The 19,427-nt window shown below is 44.8% G+C and overlaps 1 protein-coding gene across 1 annotated transcript; it reads left to right on the top strand.

The window, feature by feature from the left end:
* The first annotated feature begins 10,216 nt into the window (after positions 1 to 10,216).
* Positions 10,217 to 11,850, top strand: LOC110284569 (SNW domain-containing protein 1-like). Its single transcript, XM_021150328.1, has 2 exons — positions 10,217 to 10,371; positions 10,404 to 11,850. The coding sequence occupies exons 1-2, from the start codon at positions 10,217 to 10,219 to the stop codon at positions 11,848 to 11,850; spliced, it is 1,602 nt and encodes a 533-aa protein (XP_021005987.1).
* Positions 11,851 to 19,427: the final 7,577 nt, after the last annotated feature.

Raw genomic sequence — 19,427 nt, 5'->3', positions numbered from 1 at the left:
TTGCTTTCAGGAAGTCATGGTCACTGGATATAACGTAACATCAAAGGTCAGACTGGATATCAGATACAAAGTAGCTCTAATCAAAATGTAGACTCAGCAATGGTCCCGCAGTGAGTTAAATCTGTCTCTTTTCTTTGTTTAATGTGCACAGCTGTGCAATGACTGGATGGGATCAGTAAACCAGGGGTTTGAATGCAAACTTCCCCTTAATTATCAGTTATGCATCCCCGGGTAGGCTGTTAGTTACTCTCTGTCTTCTCCCCTCTATTGGTTAATGGGGAAAGTAATATCACCAATGACATTGTATCACTCAGCCATTTACGAAAGTACCTAAATGCGTTATGGTTACAAAGTAAACCCTACTTGAAGACTTATTTGAGTCATTTTGAGCCTTTTTGAGTCATTTTGACTCATTGAGATGGTGGAAGGGGAGGTGACAGCAATAGGTGATGAGGACACTGTGCTGGTGTTGAAGTGTTTATGAGCTAAGGGAAGTGGATGATAATGAAGTTGATGATGGTGATAGTGATGATAATGATGTTGTAGTGATGGTGATGATGTTGATGGTGAGTGTGATGGTGGTTACCGTGATGTTGCTATTGATAGTGACAATCATGGTAACAGTGCTGGTAATGAAGATAGATACTGAGTTGTTAAGTATAATGATGATATGGTAATGATGACTGTGGTGGTAATGATGGTGACTGGAATGATGGTGTCTATGAGAGACGTGATGGGGATTGAGATTATAGTGCTGTTGCTGATTTTACTGTTGGTGGTGATAACGGTGGAGATGGTCAGACTGCTTGCTGATGGTTTAATATTCAGTTGGGCAGGAAAAATCATAGATAGTAATACTATCCATTACAATTTTTGATAGACATAAGTCACTTGCAAGGATTTGTATGGATTTATTAAAAAGAAACTGCTGACATCTTTATGTTAGGACATCTTTAAAGATCGAAAGGGTATAATTTTAAACACACACAGATCCCTGACCACACTGCACTTATAGTCTAATGAAACCAAACAAGTAAGAAACACACAAACGGATAGACGTATATCTTGTCCCTGATGACAGCATGCTGGCTGCAGAGCATTTGTTGTACATTGGTAGAAAGATTATAGCTGACTTTGATGTGAATTTCTTCTGTTTCCTCTAAAATACCAATGAGTTTCCAATTTATAGAACTTACAAAGCTAAAACAGATCCTCTTCTTTGGACAGAAGTCCCATGCAATCCTAGAGGGGTGGTTCTAGGACCCCTGCAGACAATGGAATTTTCCAATTTTGAAGTCTTCTGTATAAATGACACTATATCAGCTTGAAAGCTGGGCAACCCCCTTGCACAAAGAAAATCACCTCTAGTCACATGTAACACTCAGTACAACATGAGAGTTCCCCACGACTGAGAGTTACGTCCTCGTGTATAGCACTACCATCCTACAGACCATTCCCTTTGCATTGTTTTCTGAATCTGCTTACAACATGTATTCTAGATAAAAAAATGTTGCCCTCTTTCAGTATCTATTGCCATCTATGAAATTAAAATTTTAGTGGCATAGATAGATTGTGCTTTGAAGTAAAGAACTGTAGAGGGGAGTGTATAGGGAGAAGGGTGAAGGATAGAGGAGAATGATGAATGACATTAGTGGAAGACCAGAAAGGGACAGAGAGACCACAGCAGAAGCACAGCACAATGGTAAGACGGCTACATGCAGTAACTGCGTCCAAGGCTGAACAGATGTCCATTCAGTAGCTCAATTATTTCAGCTGATAACTTGATTGATTTTTTTCTCCCACTTGATAGCACTATGCTGTCAACTTGAGGCAATCAATAATGGCTCTCAGAAGTCCATTTTTCGAAGTGGATTTTGTATGTTTCTACAGAACACGGCCCTTCTGTGGAGATTCTGGTAGGGCCGATTGACAACACTCAATGTCTCCTGTTGCAAACCAAGCACCACCTGACTTTTTTTTGAAGATGCTTCTGAGATTAATAAGAAAGGGCCATTTTATTTCCACGACAGAAGCCAAGGCATCCTGTTAGGAACTGCATGGAGACTTTCTGTGTTTTACAGAACAGTGACAGAGCCACCAGAACACTCTGAAGCGAGGTCAGGATACACCTTTAAGTCAATGGATCATGATGGAACCCACTCCGATATTTGAAATGAAAATATGTATCTTGGTTTTTCTTGGTCTTGGTTTATCTGTTAATAGGCTCTCAGTCACAGTAGTGGATATTTCTGCTGAGCACCTACAAGAACAACATGAGCTCCACCAGGAAGTTCTGAGAAATTGGTTTGGCACTGAATTAAATACCCCGCAGCTGACCCAAGCTCTCTGCAGTATGCATATAAGCAAGGCAACAAGCTCCCAGTTCCTCTCCTCCAACTGACTTCTATCTCTATTTTCACTGCACCAGGCTCCTCCATTCAGGACACAAGGTGCCAGCCCAAGATGTACTTGGCACCTCTGTACAGCTGCTTCATGAATGACACTGTCATTCTCATAGCTGTTAATGACTAAACATTATAAGTAGTTCTGTGCCTAGAGGAGATGGGATTGAAAAGGAACTTTGGGAAGATCACGAAACACTTGCCCCTCTGGAAAGGAGAGGCTAATTAACATTCCACAGACCACAGGGTGGGAACCGACCTGCAGGTGGGGACACATTCCACAGGACAGGATGGACTCTTGCCCACCTTTAGACAAGGGAAGTCCTTGTCACCTCATTCCCTAAAGACCAATCAGTTTAAAGGGAGCACTGTTCCACCAATCATATTGTGCCTAGTTGCTGATATTCTATTCTGCCCCTTAAAACCATATAAAAACTCGTCGAATGGGCACTGGGCACTGGGGGTCACCACCTCTCCTTTGGGTTTGGGACGACCCCAGTGCACTGGAACAATAAATTGCTCTTGCTTTTTGCATCCATCCAGGCTCTATGGGGTTCACACAGAGCGTTCCTGGTAAGCTAAGGCTCTCCAAAGTCTTACAGGAGTATTCTAGTGCTGTGGGGGAAACTGCCTGGCATTGATGAAGGTCTTAAAGGTTGAGTGTTGTTGTGTCCAGCCAGCGGTTCACATGTCTGGGTTCTGTTCTGGGAAGGCATTTTGGAATCTGGAAGAGAAGAGGGAGCATGAGATAAAGACGGAACCAAGACAAGGCTCTGCTCAAGGTTCAATTTTAATGTCAGCAAACACGCTTTATAAAGAAAAGGGGAGGCCCATCTCTAGGCATGTAAAGTTCTTTGAAGTAGATAGGTCAGCCTTTTAGTGGGAACTCAGGAAGATCGCAGTTCGGTGCTAACTCTGGAAAATCTTGGAAGAGAACCGGTTCGGCCTCAGGCAGGTTGGGCCTAGGGCAGGTAGTGGCACATCAAAGGAGCAGCACAGCAGGTGGCTCCGTTTAAGAAGCTGGATGGTCACAGCCAGCCTTGCTAGGCTGGAAGGAGGTAACAGAGTTTCTATTTAGTAGTTAACATATAACTGATCTAGGTTAGCTCTTGGATAAGCCACACTGTTATGTGACAGAGGATTCAAAGGCTCAGAGACAAGCAAGTGGCCGTTTTCCCCATAGTGTACTTTCTACCATTTTAATCCCCCTTGATGGCTACCCAGTCTGGTACTAGGCTATTTGTTCCATGTTCACCGTGACTTCATGGGATTAGGTCACAGTAGCAGAGACAGACACAGTCCAGTTTGCCAGCCAGTGTAGGTGGAGACAGAAAAAGCTAGTGCAGATCATTTATGGCTCCCATGTCATGCCATTAGCAGGCTGCTCCTGAAAACTGGGAAGGATCCAATGCCACAGTTAATTTTAGAAGCTCCATTAGTTATCTTCCTGTTGCTATAATAAAGCACCATAGCTGAGATAACATATATAAGAAGATGTTTATTTATGCTTATGGCTCCAGAGGGGTAAGAATACATTATGGTAGAGAAATATGTCAGCTAGTGACAGACATGGTAGCCAGAGCAAGAAGTTCAGAGCTTGCATTCTCAACCACAGCTTCGAGCAGAAGGAAGGAAGGAGGGAGAGAGGGAGGGAAGGAGGGAGATAGAGAGAAACAGAGAGTGAGAGAGACAGGAAGAGACAGAGAGAGACAGAGACAAAGACAAAGAGACACAGAGACACAGAGACAGACAGAGAGAGAGAGAGAGAGAGAGAGAGAGAGAGAACCGGAAGTGGCATGGGGATTTTAACTTCAGAGCCTGTCCCAGGGATATACTTCCTCCACAAGGCTTTACTACCCAAACCTCCTCACAGTGCTACCAACTTGGGGACAGGTGTTCAGAACATTCAACCTCCAGGAGGCAAAATGCATAATAATTACAGCCTGCACTTGTGACTCTGCCTTTTACTTTCCACAAAATAGCAATATTTAATAAGTGTTGATACCTGACAAAACCCGTGTGTACTCTAACGACTGTGGTACAGGTAGAGGACTGAGAAGACATCACATTAGCCATGAAGAGAGGAAAGAATGTCTGGCAAGAATGGCGATCATGACTGTCACTCTGAGGAATCCTGGTGGACACTGAGCCACAGATCGTGGTCACAGCCTCCGTAAGGTACCAATCAGTGACAGCAGGTGAAGCTGAAACTGTTTGAGAAGCCAGGAAGACACCTGTCTTAGGGTCTCCATTGCTGTGAGGAGACACCACATATAAAGGAAACCCTTATCAAGGACAGCATTTAATTGGGACTGGCTTACATGTTCAGAGTTTCAGCCTAATATCACGGTGGGAAGCATGGCAGCATCCAGGCAGGCCTGGCACTGCAGGAGATGAGAGTTCTATATCTTATTCCAAAGGCGACCAGGAGAAGGCTATTCCTTCTGCAGGCAGCTAGGAGGAAGCTCCCTTCCACACTGAGTGGAGCCACCCCTACTTCCTGTGAGTTGAAGGAAGTGACACACTTCCTCCAACAAGGCCACACCTCCTAACAGTGTCACTCCCTATGGGCTAGGCATATTCAAACCACCACAAAACCATTGTATTAAAGTGACCGAAGTTCTCAATGACTCCACAGTCCTGAGAGGAAATAGCACTGAAGATGCACGTAAGGGACTGTGTCCCAAGTCAGTGTCAGACAAAGCAGCTACCACACAAAACACAGTCAAGACCATCCAGACTAGCTGGGCAGTGGTGGTGCACACCTTTAATCCCAGCACTTGGGAGGCAGAGGCAGGCGATTTCTGAGTTGGAGGCCAGCCTGGTCTACAGAGTGAGTTCCAGTACAGCCAGGGCTACACAGAGAAACCCTGTCTGGGGGTGGGTGAGGGGGAATATTCCTCCAGACTGAGGGAGTGGAAGGAAGGAAGCATGACCTTGGGTTTTTATTTTGCTGTGGTAAACTGTTGGGGTCCACTGAGAAAACCTGAAAAGCTACAGATTAACAAGAAAGCTGTTTTGTTATTGCTTTCCCCTCTTAACAACGCCACGCGGTTCTGTATAATCATTTGAAGGAAATGTAAGCAGAGGTAGTCTGGAAGAAACAGGCAAGGGTGGAAGATCAGGCACAGGGACTCAGGGATTCTTTGTTTCCCACGTGTTTAATAAATCCTGAGGTCACTTCTATAGACAGTCACTTACAGTGAACAACTTTCTCTTTAGCATCTATCAGCAGATTAGTAAACTGTGATAAAAATTGAATGAGGTTGTTGTGATGGTTGCCAGGGCGACTACATCTGGAATTAATTAAAGCACACGTGGTTGGGCACACCTGTGAAGGGTGTTTTTTTTTTTTTTTTTTTTTTTTTTTTTTTTTTTTTTTTTTTTTTTTGGTTTTTTGGTTTTTTGAGACAGGATTTCTCTGTATAGCCCTCACCTGCATGCCAGAAGAGGACATCAGGTCACATTATAGAGAGTAGTGAACCACCATGTGGTTGCTAGGAAATTAACTCAAGATCTCTGGAGGAGCAGCCAGTGCTGTTAACTGCTAAGCCATCTCTACAGCCCTGAGGGATTTTTCTTAATTAAGTTCATATTTAATCAGGATCTTTTGAGGTAGGAAGACCCGTCTTTAACCTGGGCCACACCTTCTGCTGGCAGCCTGTGTACAGACGTGGAAGAAGACAGCCTGCTCTCCTTGCCTGCTTTGTCTCACTCTTGCTAGCAAGTCCATTCCTTCACTAGCATTAGAGCCTACGTCCATGTGATTCCAGTGTAACTGAAGACCAGCTGAGACATGCGGTCTCATGGACTGAGCAACTGCTGGATTCTTGGACCTTCTGTTGGTAGACAGTCATTGCTGGACTGCCTGAACTGCAGCCTGTGAACCACTCTAGTAAACCCTGTGTGTGTGTATATATATATATATATATATGTGTGTGTGTGTGTGTGTGTGTGAGAGAGAGAGAGAGAGTTGAATATTTGATCTATCTGCTCTGTTCTTCTAGAGAACTCTTACTAATACGGATTTTGGTGTCAGAAGTGGTTTTAGAACAGCAGCAGAAAAAGAAGCTGAAAAACTTAAATATCTGAAATGGGCTTTCCCAACCTGCTGACACTGAAAGTCATGGAAGCCTCTCCTGGAAGCTTGAAGAGTACTGAGAGCCCATGTTGTGAACTATTTTACAAACTTCTTGAGACCTGTACATTTTATTACCCTGATTCCCCCCAATTGTGAGAGGAAAGGAATTTGGTGACTTACTTACAGAAAACTTCTGCAGATTTTTTAATTTTTTTAATAAATAGGAAGATCATTTTGCTGGTCAGTTGCTTTGTGGCATCTCTGGATTAAACTGACAAAGGGAAAGAGTGAGCACAGTGATAGAGTTAAGAAACGTCTAGCATCTCAGAATATGGGGAGAGACGATGCCGAACTCAGTGATAAAACTGATCGGCTCCAGATGCACATAAGCAGTCTAGAGGTTTCTAAGTGTGACCTGGAAGAGAATCTTCTCTCCAGCAGTCACAGGGCTCAAGTTGTAGGAAATCAATCTGAAGCCACCGCCATCGCCATCACTGCCACCACCACCACCACCACCACCACCACCACCACCACTACTACTATTAGGTTGTCTGAATTAGAGAAAAAATTCAAGTCCCAGGTTCAGAGGGTGGTGATAGCTAAAGTAAAAGCATTCATTGGTAAAGAATGGCATCCTATAACTTGGGATGGAGATGTCAGAGAACCCCATTGAGGTTGAGAACTTTGTACCCTTACATTCTCACAGGTTATCTCACCTGAGAAAGGAACCTCTCCACCCTCAGTAGAAGCAGTACTCCTATCCAATACTCCCTGATATCTTTTTCACCTTTGACTGAGAAAATGAGTCATTCATTACCTGGGAAGCCAGCAGTGGCTTTCTCTGAAGGAGGCAGGCAAAATAACAGTGATGATCCTCAGGGCCTACCAATAGTTTCTTCTAGACCAGTGGTTTTCAACCTATGGGTCACAAGCCCCTTGGGAATGGCATATCAGATATCCTGTATATCAGATATTTATATTATAATTTATAAGAGTAGCGGGATTACAGTTATGAAGTAGCAACAAAATAATTTCATGCTTGGGGGTCACTATCCCATGAGAAACTGTATTAAAGGGTTGCACGCAGGAAGGTTGAAAGAAATACTGTTGTAGACTTAAAACCAGACTTAAGGCTAAGCAGGCTCCTAAAGGGGCGATAGGAAGTGTAGTCCATGAGAGGATTAGATTAATGCATTATACAGTAAATATTAAAAGTCAACATATTCAAGTAGAAGTCGGGGGCTGATGTATAGAAATGGGTTTGAGGGTATAGGATAATGATGGAAGGAACATAAAACTGGATCGAACTGAGTTTTTTGATATGAGCCCACTGAGTAGAGTCTAGGTTTAATGAAAAAAGCTCTCAGAATTGAAGAGGTGTCAATAGTTTGTTTGAATTGTTGGCTGAAGTATTTATCAAAAAATGGACCAATGAAGGGGAGTTAGAGATGCCTTGATATCTCTTGGCTTAGTACTGATGAAAGTTTGGGGAATCCACAGTGTTAGAGTAGGTACGCTGTGCAAAACCTAATCCTCCAAAATGGGAAGGCCCAGATGGCATGCCCTTCACTAATCCTATGAGCTGTAAATTGTTGAGGGGGCACCAGCACATTTGAAGGGCTTTAGTATAGCCCTTTCCTTGGGCCAGAACATAGGACATCTGGAGACAACAGATTCATTCCCGAGAAGGCGTTCTCTGGTTCAGACAGTAGACAGACAGGCCGAGAAGGACCAGTTCACTTTGAGCAGGATCCTTTTGGTTTGGACAAGTTTTTGACAGAAGCAAAACAGCATGGCGGTTCTAAAAGACCCTGGGAGAGCAGTCACCCCAGGGAAGAGGGGCATGAAGGCAAGAAGCCGAGGAAGGGGTAGATAGGCCTCTGGAAACTAAAGCTGACATATACAGCCGAGGATGGCCTGGTCTAGCCTCTGTGAGGGAAGATGCACCTAACCCCGGCGAGACTTGAGACCCCGGAGAGTGGGGAGGCCTGCTGGGGTGGGGTGTGCTGGTGGGGGGTGGGGATACCATCTCTTGGTGACAGTGGGAGGGAGGAATGGGATGAGGAACTGTGGGGGAGGGGTGTGCTGGAAACAAAGAAGGGGATAAAGACTGGACTGTCAAAAACATGGTTAAAAATAATAAAAAGGAAAAACCAAACCAAACCAAACAGCCTGAACGTATCTTCTTCCATGCTAAGTGAATGCTCAGGTTTTTGTCATTAATGTGTTTGCCTCTGGCTGTCTAGAGTTCTGGAAAGCCCATTTGTCCATAAGCAGGTATCCAACAGATGAATATTTTGTGTTCTCTATCATGTCGGTCATGACAAAGTCTCTGACCAACAAGAGACAACTGCAAAAATAATTCACACAAGCTCTGAATAATTAAGATAAATTTTAATTGAAACTTAAATTTGGAGAATTGGGTTTTATTTCTCAGATGGCAAATAAAAACTACCTCAACGAACAATTTGAGAAAGTTTGGATTCAATATCAATGAGGAATAATGACTTAACCTCCTGATTACAGCTCTAGAATTCTAACTCCTCTTACTATTTTGGGAAAGAGTTGCCCCACTAACAGACAAAAGTTTCGCAGGGTACATGGAAAAACCTCTGAGATGAGCCCCTTGCCTCTAGTCTTTCCCACCTGTGCAGCTTGGTGAAGTTTTCCCAGCAGAGCCTGTTGGCCAGAAGGATGTGGCTGTCTTCTAGACAGCTCAGTGACACAGCTCTCCCAGGAAGTCCCAGCTGATCTCCCTGATCATCGACTCTGTGTTGAATTCACAAGTACTCAGGAATTCATCTTCCCTAGAAATGAGCATTGTATTCTGTGCTAGGGTGTGTGTGTGTGTGTGTGTGTGTGTGTGTGTGTGTGTGTGTGTGTGTGTGAGAGAGAGAGAGAGAGAGAGAGAGAGAGAGAGAGAGAGAGAGAGAGAGAGAGAGAGAGAATAAAAAGAATAAGAGGCAGTGAAGTTGGGAGGGAGTAAAAAGAGCGGTGTTCATTGGATAGGTTGGAAGGGTAGAGGGAGAAGGATGGAATTATATAATATCCTCAGATTTAAGAAATAAGTAAAACTTTAAAAATAGCATCTTGGGGGATCCATGGCTCCAGATACATAGGTAGCAGGGGGATGGCCTTATCTGACATCAATGGGAGGGGAGGCCCTTGGTCCGGGGAAGACTTGATGGCTCAGCATAGGGGGATGCTGGAGGGGTGGGAGGGAGAGTGTAGGTGTGTGGGTATGGTAGCACAGTCATAGAGGCAAAGGAGAGAGGGGAGAGGGTGGGTGAGATGGGGTTGATGGTATGGAGGGGTAACCCAGAAGGAGTGCTGGTGGGGATGTCATTTGAGGTGTAAGCGATTGGAATGATTAATAAAAAGTAACATAATAAGGAAAAACAGTTGTCCTTTTGTTTGTTTTATTGGTGTGGTGATGGGATTATGCTTGGCCCAGGGTGTGGTACTCTTAGGAGGTGTGGCCTTGTTGGAGGAGGTGTGTCCCTGTGGAGGCGGGGCTTTGAAGAGACACATTTATAGGCACACTCTGCCCAAAGTGAGGCACAGTGGTAGTCTCTCCTTGCTGCCTTTCAGTTGGGAAGTAGACGCAAGTGGGTATCAGATCTTGGACAGCCTCGGTCTACAGAAAGAGTCCCAGGGCAGCCAGGGTATTCAGAAAAAGCTTATCTGAGAGAGAAAGAATCCTCGTCCCCGTGTCAGTCCTCTTTCAGAGAAGATGGTGCTCGCCATATTTTTACCTGAGCCTACTCAGTCACCACAGAAGCAGCTGGAAGCTGAAGAACGGGCAAGATCACAGCAGACCTCCTCGCTGGTCTCCTGTCGAAGAGAGCCTCCAGGATATGGGTTCAGGAAAAGCTGGATTCCACACATTGGGGATTCCACACATTGAGGATTCCACAATCGCTAGAGGATTTTGGAGATGGAGATGCTTTCCCAGAAATCCACGCGGTCCAGTATCCTCTGGACGTGGGGCAAAGAAACAAAATGTCGAATGCACTGGCCATTCAGTTGGATCCTGAAGGGAACCTTAAATGTGATGCCATCGTTCTACATGGAGCGTCCAAAGACAAGGTCATTTACAGCGAACACACTGACCTGGCTCCAAAGGAGGTTCTGGATGCAGACGGCCCAGACCTGCGAAGGCCAGGTGAAGAGACCATTACAGAGATCACAGAGAAGACAAGGGTGGTCTTGCAGAAGATAATATCAAAGGCTGCCGCCGCCATGCCATTTCACATAGGTGACAAGCTGGCTCCTGCTCAGTATGTGCGCTACACGCCATCTCAGCAAGGAGGAGCGTTCAGTTCTGGAGCTAAACAGAGTGTCGTGCGGATCTCAGAAATGCAGAAAGACCCAGTGGAGCCTCCAAGATTCCAGATGAGTATGAAAATTCCTCGTGGACCACCTTCTCCTCCGGCACCTGTCATGCACTCTCCCACGCGGAAGACGACTGTTAAAGAACAGCAGGAGTGGAAGATCCCGCCTTGTATACCCAACTGGAAGAACTCGAAGGGTTATACGGTCCCATTGGAGAAACAGGTGGCTGCTGATGGAGGAGGGTTGCAGCCTACACCTGTAAATGGAAAGTTTGCCAGACTGGCAGAAGTGGTATACCTTGCTGAGCGCAAGGCTCGTGAAAATGTGCAAATGCGAGCCCAATTGGAGAAAAAGAAGGCTCAAAGAGAAAAAGAGAAACACGAAGAGAAGCTTCGAGAAATGGCCCAGCGAGCCAGGGAGAGGAGAGCCGGGATGAAACCCCATGGGAAAAAAGAGGACGGAGAGGCCCGAGAAAGGGATCAAGTCCGCCATGACAGGCAGAAAGAGAGGCAGCGGGACCGGAACCTTTCCAGGGCAGCGCCCCAGAAGAGGTCAAAGCCACGGAGAAATGAAATTCGAGATATCAGTGAAGTCATTGCTCTTGGTGTGGTCAATTCCGGAACCTCCAATGAAGTCCAGTATGACCAAAGGCTCTTCGACCAATCCAAGGGTATGGACAGTGGGTTTGCAGGTGGAGAAGACAGAATTTACAATGTTTATGATCAGGCCTCGAGAGGTGGCAAAGATGCGGCTCAGAGTATCTACAGGCCCAGTAAAGGTCTGGACAGGGACATGGACGCTGATGACCTCCGGACCAGGTTGAAGACCAACAGATTCGTTCCCGGGAAGGCGTTCTCTGGTTCAGACAGTAGACAGACAGGCCGAGAAGGACCAGTAAAATTTGAGCAGGATCCTTTTGGTTTGGACAAGTTCTTGGCAGAAGCAAAACAGCATGGCGGTTCTAAAAGACCCTGGGAGAGCAGTCACCCCAAGGAACTGGGCCAGGAAGGCAAGAAGCCGAGGAAGGGGTAGATAGGCCTCTGGCAACTAAAGCTGACATATACAGCCGAGGATGGCCTGGTCTAGCCTCTGTGAGGGAAGATGCACCTAACCCCGTAGAGACTTGAGACCCCAGAGAGTGGGGAGGCCTGGTGGGATGGGGTGTGCTGGTGGGGAGTGGGGATACCATCTCTTGGTGACAGTGGGAGGGAGGAATGGGATGAGGAACTGTGGGGGAGGGGCGTGCTGGGAACAAAGAAGGGGATAAAGACTGGACTGTCAAAAGCAGGATTAAAGATAATAAAAAGAAAAAGGAAAAAAAAAATCAAAACCAAACAGCGTGACTGTGGTTTCTTCCATGCTAAGTGAATGCTCAGGTTTTTGTCATTAATGTGTTTGCCTCTGGCTGTCTAGAGTTCTAGAAGGCCCATTTGTTCATAAGTATGTATACAACAGATTATCATTTTGGGTTCTCTAGCCTTTCCCTTGTGTGCTGACATAGAGACACAGAGACAGACATAGAGCCAAAAAACAAAAACAAAAACAAACAAACAAACAAACAAACAAAAACAGTACCAGGCAGTGAAGTTGGGAGGGAGTAGAACGATTGTGTACATTGGTCGGGTTCCAAGACCATGAGAATACTGGAATTATTTAGTATTTTAAAATTTAAATACAATTAAAAAATTTAAAATGGCATATTTGTGGATGGAGATGTAATTCAGTCATTGAGTTTTGTGTTCTCTCTCGAAGTGCCTAGGAACTTTCACTTTATGGTGGAAAACAAATAAACCCAATGTTCAAGACTATATCCCCTGGTTATGTATTAACTGTTTATGAGGCTGGCTATTTCTGTATAGTTTGTATGTATTTGGATTTCCTTTTTTTTCTCCTATCCCCCCCCTTTTTTTTCTCATTTTCTTGTTGATTTTTGAATACTGCTTTTATATTCTAGACAATAATACACTTGTTAGTTTTCAACCTTAAGCACAGCTTTTTGTGGGAGGTGGAGAGAGAGGGACCTGGGAAGAAAAGAGGAGGAGCAGGGATAAAATGGCAGTAGGATCTGGTATAGAAGGGAATGAGAGAAAGAAATGTACAGATGGTCAGGAAATTGAATATAAATATGTCACAGTGGGGGATAAGGAACTGGTCATAGCCACTGCAGGGTCCCAGACACCAGGGAAGGGAGAGGCTCCCAGCACCCAAGGGGGATTACTTTAGCTGAAATGCTTAGAGAGGGGGAGATGGAACCTGTAGAGGCCCCCTCCGGTAGAAAGACACAGCCCCCAGTAAGGGATGTGGCCACTCACTCATCTCAAAGTGTTTAACCCAGAAATGTTCCTGTCCACAGGAAAGACAGGGGAAAAAAACCAAAAACAACAACAACAACAAAAATGGAGCAGAGACTAAAGAAAGTGCCATATGGGGACTGCTCTACTTGGGGATCCATCCTGTCTGAAGACACCAAACCTAGACACTATTGCTATTGCCAAGAGGTGCTTGCTGACAGGAACCTGGTATGGCTGCTCCCTGTGAGGTTCTGCCAAGATCTGACCAATACAGATGAGGATGCTCGAAGCCATCCATTGGACTGAGCTTGGTGGACTGGAGAGGCACAAGGGCATTGCAACCCCATTGGAAGAACAATGTGACTGGCTGGACCACTCAGGGCTCCCAGGGACTAAAGCACCAACCAAGGAGGTGGTCCATTGGAGGACCAACAGGGAGGGCTCCATTGCTCCAGATACGCTTGGTGCCACCATGTCCTGTGATTAGAGTTAATGGGAAACTACAACAACCTAATTTAGGCGGGATGACAAAGGGCACAAACCCTTCAGGAAAGAAAGTGTGTGTCACTCCTTTAGGAAATGAACCAAGACCTTCTAAGATGCCTCTTGAGGGTGGTGGAAACACAGAGGAACGTAGTTATAGATTCCAGCTTAGGCCATGTTGCCAGTTGTAGAAACCAGGATTAAAACTGATATGATTGTTTCTGCTATAATTTGCTACAAATGTGTTTGTACAGAAATTTGTGTTTTCTGTCATTGGTTTATTACATCAATCAAGAACATATCAGTGGTTATCATATTTAAGTTCTCGATACTAAAAGAATGTCCGTCAAGGGACATTTCTACCTATTATATATTTGTCATACATTTGTAGTTGTACGAGGGATAGTTATATCATGTTAGGCACAAATATGTCCTGATTAAATATATTATTCATTTGCAATTATGACCTTCTTATTATATTCATTTGGAAGCCAAGCATGACATGAGGGACGTGTGATTGTGTGTCAAGTTGATAAGGGGTGGACTTGTGGTGGCTATTCTTGGTTGTCAGCTGGATCTCACCTGCGATTCATTAAAACTCAAGGGTCTGGGAACACCTGTGAGGAAATTCTTTTCATTGAATCATTTAAGGTGGGAAGAGCCAACTTTATTCTCAGCCATATTTCTACTACCAGACTATAGAAAGGACAGGGAAGAGGAAGAAGCAGCTCTTGGTATTTCCCTGCTTGCCCTCACTCTGGTTGGCAAGTTTATTTCTTCATCAGCATCCACTCCCTGCGTCAGTTCCATCTTATACTGAAGATCAGCCAAGACAGCCAGCCCTGCGGACTGAACAACGACTGGATTCTTGGACTGTCTGTGGTGAGCAGCCATAGTTAGACTAACTGAAATACAACCTGTAAGCCACTCTAATAAATAAATCATGTGTGTGTGTGTGTGTGTGTGTAGTCTCTTCCTCCAGAGAATCCTAACTAAAATAATATCGTTGATTAAAAACAAGCAGCTCTTAATAATGTCAGAAATGAAAGTTTTCGCTTTGTTTTTAATAGAATAAGAGGCTGTAGAGATGGCTCAGTGGCCGAGAGCACTTTCTACTCTTTCACAGGACCCAAGTGTTGTTCCCAATACGCAGAGCAGGGGGCTCACAACTGCCTCTATCTCCAGCTCCAAGGAATCTGACTACCTCTTCTGTTCTTCACATGCATGTACACATCAACACATACATTTAAGTTAAAGGAGAAAATAGAGAAAATTGTTGGTTTTTAACGAATAAAATTCACTTTAGAATATTAGTGATTTCAACTTACTTAAACTTTGAAAGCCAGAGACTAGAACATATTCAAAATGATGGCATGAGCCAGTGCTGTCTACTTAGATGAGAATCGGTTTGGTTGTTTTGAGGCAGGATCTCTATGTTGCCCAGGCTGCCTTTGACCTTGCAGGGATCCCCTTGCCTTTGCATCTCCAGTGCAGGGCTTATTGTTGTGCTTCCAATGGCAGGCAGGCACTGAATGGAAGATGTGGCTTCTTTGAGGTGATAAAACTAGTTCAAGTTCAAGATCTAACTTACACCAGTTTCTCAAGCTGACAGAAACATTTATATTCTCCTAGAGAAATTTATACTTCTCTCAATAAATTTCAGTTCCTGAGTGTATGTACATGAAATCATCTTAAGCTTCACTGAGACAGAATAACTTGCCTTATAACATATTTACAAGGTAGTGTGTGTGTGTGTGTGTGTGCGCGCGCGCGCGTGCTGTGCACTGCTATGAACCCTCAGACTAACAATGGAGTTCCATTATTTTGCATTCTTTTTTTTAATTAGATATTTTCTTTAATTACATTTCAAATGTTATCCCCTTTCCTGGTTTCCCCTCTGAAAACCCCCTATCCCCTCCCTCTGTTCCCCAACCCACCCATTCCTGCTTTCTAGCCCTGGTATTCCCTTATACTGGGGCATAGAACCTTCACAGGACCAAGGGCCTCTCCTCCCATTGATGACTGACTAGGTCTCTTCTGTTACATATGCAGTTAGAACCATGAGTCCCTTCCTGTGTTTTCTTTGGTTGGTGGTTTAGTCCCAGGGAACTCTGGGACCTGGTTAGTTCATATTGTTGTTCTTTCTATGGGGCTGCAAACCCCTTCAGCTCCTTGGGTACTTTCTCTAGCTCCTTCATTGGGGACCCTGTGCTTCATCCAATGGATGGCTGGGATCATCTCCTTTGGTATTTGTCAGGCACTGGCAGAGCCTCTCAGGAGACAGCTCTATCAAGTTCCTGCCAGCAAGCACTTATTGGCGTACACAATAGTGTCTGTGTTTGGTGATTGTATATGGGATGGATCCTCCGGTGGGGCAGTCTCTGGATGGATTTCCTTCAGTCTCTGCTCCACACTTTGTCTCTGTATTGAGTTCCATTTTAAATCTATTTTTAGGATCCCAGTGAAATGGCTTTGACCTGAGTTTGAAAGCAAATGGAAAGGGACCCTGGTGTGTAACTTCTCCTAGGAGACCCACACAAGGGCAGAACACGTGCATCTCTATCATACACAATGGTTTTTACTGCACAATGCCACGGTGATCGCAAGATGTGGAGCTTTGATTTTGCATTTCTGCATCTTAGGTTCTCACAGCATGGCCCGGTCTCCCCTTCAAGGTCTCAGAATGAACATCGTTGGTAGGCAGCAGGAGAAGGCGTAGGGGATCCTGTAGCTCATAGCAATCTTCTCTAGCAGAGAGCCAACTAGCGCAGCAGCCTGTGGTGTGGGCAAGATTTCTGACACACTCGTATCAGATGATATGTTGAATAAAATAACCAACAAGTTGGGCAAGTGAGATGGACCAGTAAGTAAAGTCAACCGTTGCTGGTGGACTTGAAGACTGGAGTGTGATCTTCAGGACCCACACGGTGAAAGGAGAAAACCAAGTCTTTCCATGTGTCCCCTGACTTCCCTCCTCATGCATATACCGTTCCCCCCATTAAGAAACAACTGCAATAAAGAATAAAATGGAAAGAGCGGAGCCGTTTTGCTGTAACCTGACTACTTGTCACTGAGCTTGCGTATGGGAGTGAACGTGTGACTGAAGCTGTGGTGACAACAGATGCTGGTGTCTGCTTCCTATGTGTCACACGCTTGTCACACGCACAGAGTCTCATACTGTTATTTAGGCTGAATTGAACACATCCTGCAGACCACGTAGGCTTTAATCATCAGGGATACTCAGGTATCAGCCTCCTATAATTACAAGCGTAAGCCATCCTAGCCGGCCCGTTTATAGGAATAGGATTCCAGTGTGTCCTACAGATATTGTATACTGAATATTTTTAAACCACACTGCAGAAGCAAAATCCTGAAAAGTGTCCCTCTCCTGCCTGACAAAACAAAACCAACCAACCAACCAAACAAACAAACAAAACAAACTCAGCCTTTCTTCTCAATCCCCAGCATGTCTCAAGCTACTTAGCAAATCTGTATCCTACAAATCTGCAATATCTCTGATGGTGGGATGATGAACAGAAAAGAAGGGTGTTGTTTAAAGCGTGGAGCTTCATTTTCTGTCCAGGACTCCTGGAGACAATCTCAGGGTTGGCAGAGGTTCCAACACCGCTGACTGTGAGTCCTTCGTACAGTGAGGTTCAGATGGCCCTGGCATGCATTTTCCAATCCTATCAATTCTTGGCTTCTCAGCTGGCTGCCCTGAGAGTGAAAAAAGATGGAGTTCCATTCTTGAACATCTATACAGTTTCTGCTCTCGCGTAGCCTTGTGCGTCGGGCCCAGCTGCACGTGCAATGGACAGGAGGGACTCATTTTCTATGTGGCTTGTGTGGTGTGTCAGCAGCTGCAGTACTCACTTTGAAAACATAGAAATGGGAAATCCAAAAAACATGGGCTACTATCACAAAGCTGCCAAGGAGAAATCATTTCAGATTAAACCCAAGGGCTTGCTCTTCCTGGCATGGAACCCCAGGGCTTGCAGCATGCCCGAGTCTGAGCATCCTAGCATGTTGGAGACCCTGATGATTCTTACACCTGTGTCTCGAGCTGCAATTCATTACTATCTGAATTAATTGAACCATAGCTATCATTCATTATGAATCAGCTGTTACTATAAGAGCAGGAAGCCTGACCCCCACCATTCACTCCCCTTAACTTCACCATGTAACCTCAGTGTGTGATGATTATCCACAGTGCCATTTTGGGAAACTCAGAGTGTCCCATAGTGCAATTTCTCTTTGGTGTTGCAAAGTGTGGTGTTTTCACAGTTCCCAGGTCAGCCCTTCCCTGCTTTTTCCTAAGAGGAGGCTACACAGCTGTACCAGAGTTGCATCGTTTTTTTTCCAGTCGCTGCAATAGGGCTCTTGGTTTAACATCTGTTGGAATCTTAATTCTAAAACGTGCTCCTGAATGTAATTCTAGCTGTCTTGGTTTCTTACTTTATTCCTTCTCTGGTGGTCCTCTGGGCAAAGACCTTAATATCTTCTGGAGAGTGCAGGGGTACTGGTGATAGTTCTCTGATTTTAGAATTTTATCTGTTGGTTGGTTATTGATTAATTTATTTTAGACAGTCTGGCACGCATACTCAATACACATTGTCCACTCTCAGCTTCACTTGCCTACCATCCTTGCCAACCCTGCTTTTCCTTCACATTCATAGCTATCCGTTTGTTCTATGATTCACCGAGACTGAGAGAAAGCATTTGCATTTTAATTTTGAAGGATAATTTTATTTCATATGAAATTCAAAATTGGTACTCTTTAGTGAATTTAGATGATTCCTTTCTTTTTCGTAATATTACATGTGCATATTTACTCTGTGAGACATGTGTGCTGAACCTTGTGGAGATCAGAGAGCTTGAGGGAGTTAGGCTCTCTTCTTCCACCTTGTAGGTTTTAAGGGATCAGATCAGGCTATAAGACACTGTGGCAACTGGCGAGAAATACTTTTTTTCCTTTCAAATACCTGTCCTAGTTTTAGGGTTTTACTGCTGTGAACAGACACCATGACCAAAGCAAGTCTTATAAAGGGCAACATTTAATTGGGTCTGGCTTACTGGTTCAGAGGTTCAGTTTGTTGTCATCAAGGCAGGAGCATGGCAGCATTTAGGTAGGCATGGTGCAGGAAGGACTAAATGTTCTACATTTTCATCTGAAGGCTGCTAGCAGCATACTGGCTCCCAGGCAGCTAGAATCAGCCCATGCCCACAGTGACACACTTACTTCAACAAGGCTACACCTTCTAGTACTGCCCTGCCCTGGGTTGAGCATACACAAACCCTCACAACCTCCCTCTGCCTTCTTCTGGATAAAATCATCTCTCACGAGCTGTCTCTTCCTGTGCCATCTGTGGTTCGAATTCCTTGCTTCTACGTTCAACAGCACCTCTCCTTTGACTTTGGTATCCCTTGGGTTGACTGTGATGTGTTGGTATTTGGAAGTGAGCAAGGTTCAGTTTGTGGCACTGATATGTTTACTTCATGTTGGGTTCACTGAACACCTTCAGTTGGTGTGTTGTGTTTGGTACGGATTTTGGGAAGACTTTGGTCGTTTTAATGTTCAGTTCCATCTCAGACAGTCTTGAGTGGCTCACACTGCTGAATCACTTGGATCTGACATTCTGTTCTGTGCTTTTCCTTTATCTTAGCTCTTTCAGCCTGGATAGCTTCTGTTGGCTTTTCCCTGTACACTGGCTTTCACTCTTCTGACCTAGTCAGGAGCCTTTTAACAGCTCTTGCTTGATGTTTTAGTTCCTTCCTTCCTTCCCCCCTCCCTCCCCCCTCTCTCTCTTTCCTTCCTTCCCTCCTCCTCCTCCTCCT

The sequence above is a fragment of the Mus caroli genome, chromosome 18, assembly GCF_900094665.2.
Source record: "Mus caroli chromosome 18, CAROLI_EIJ_v1.1, whole genome shotgun sequence".
Classification (NCBI taxonomy): domain Eukaryota; kingdom Metazoa; phylum Chordata; class Mammalia; order Rodentia; family Muridae; genus Mus; species Mus caroli.
Note: the sequence above shows the minus strand (reverse complement) of the source record. Positions and strands in the feature narration are given on the sequence as shown.

What these genes read in the sequence shown, in the direction of transcription:
- LOC110284569 (XM_021150328.1), top strand. Translation starts at nt 10,217, where the DNA reads ATGGTGCTCGCCATATTTTTACCTGAGCCTACTCAGTCACCACAGAAG. An exon ending in AAAAGCTGGATTCCACACAT is followed by an intron (nt 10,372 to 10,403) that starts TGGGGATTCCAC and finishes GATTCCACAATC; the next exon opens with GCTAGAGGATTTTGGAGATG.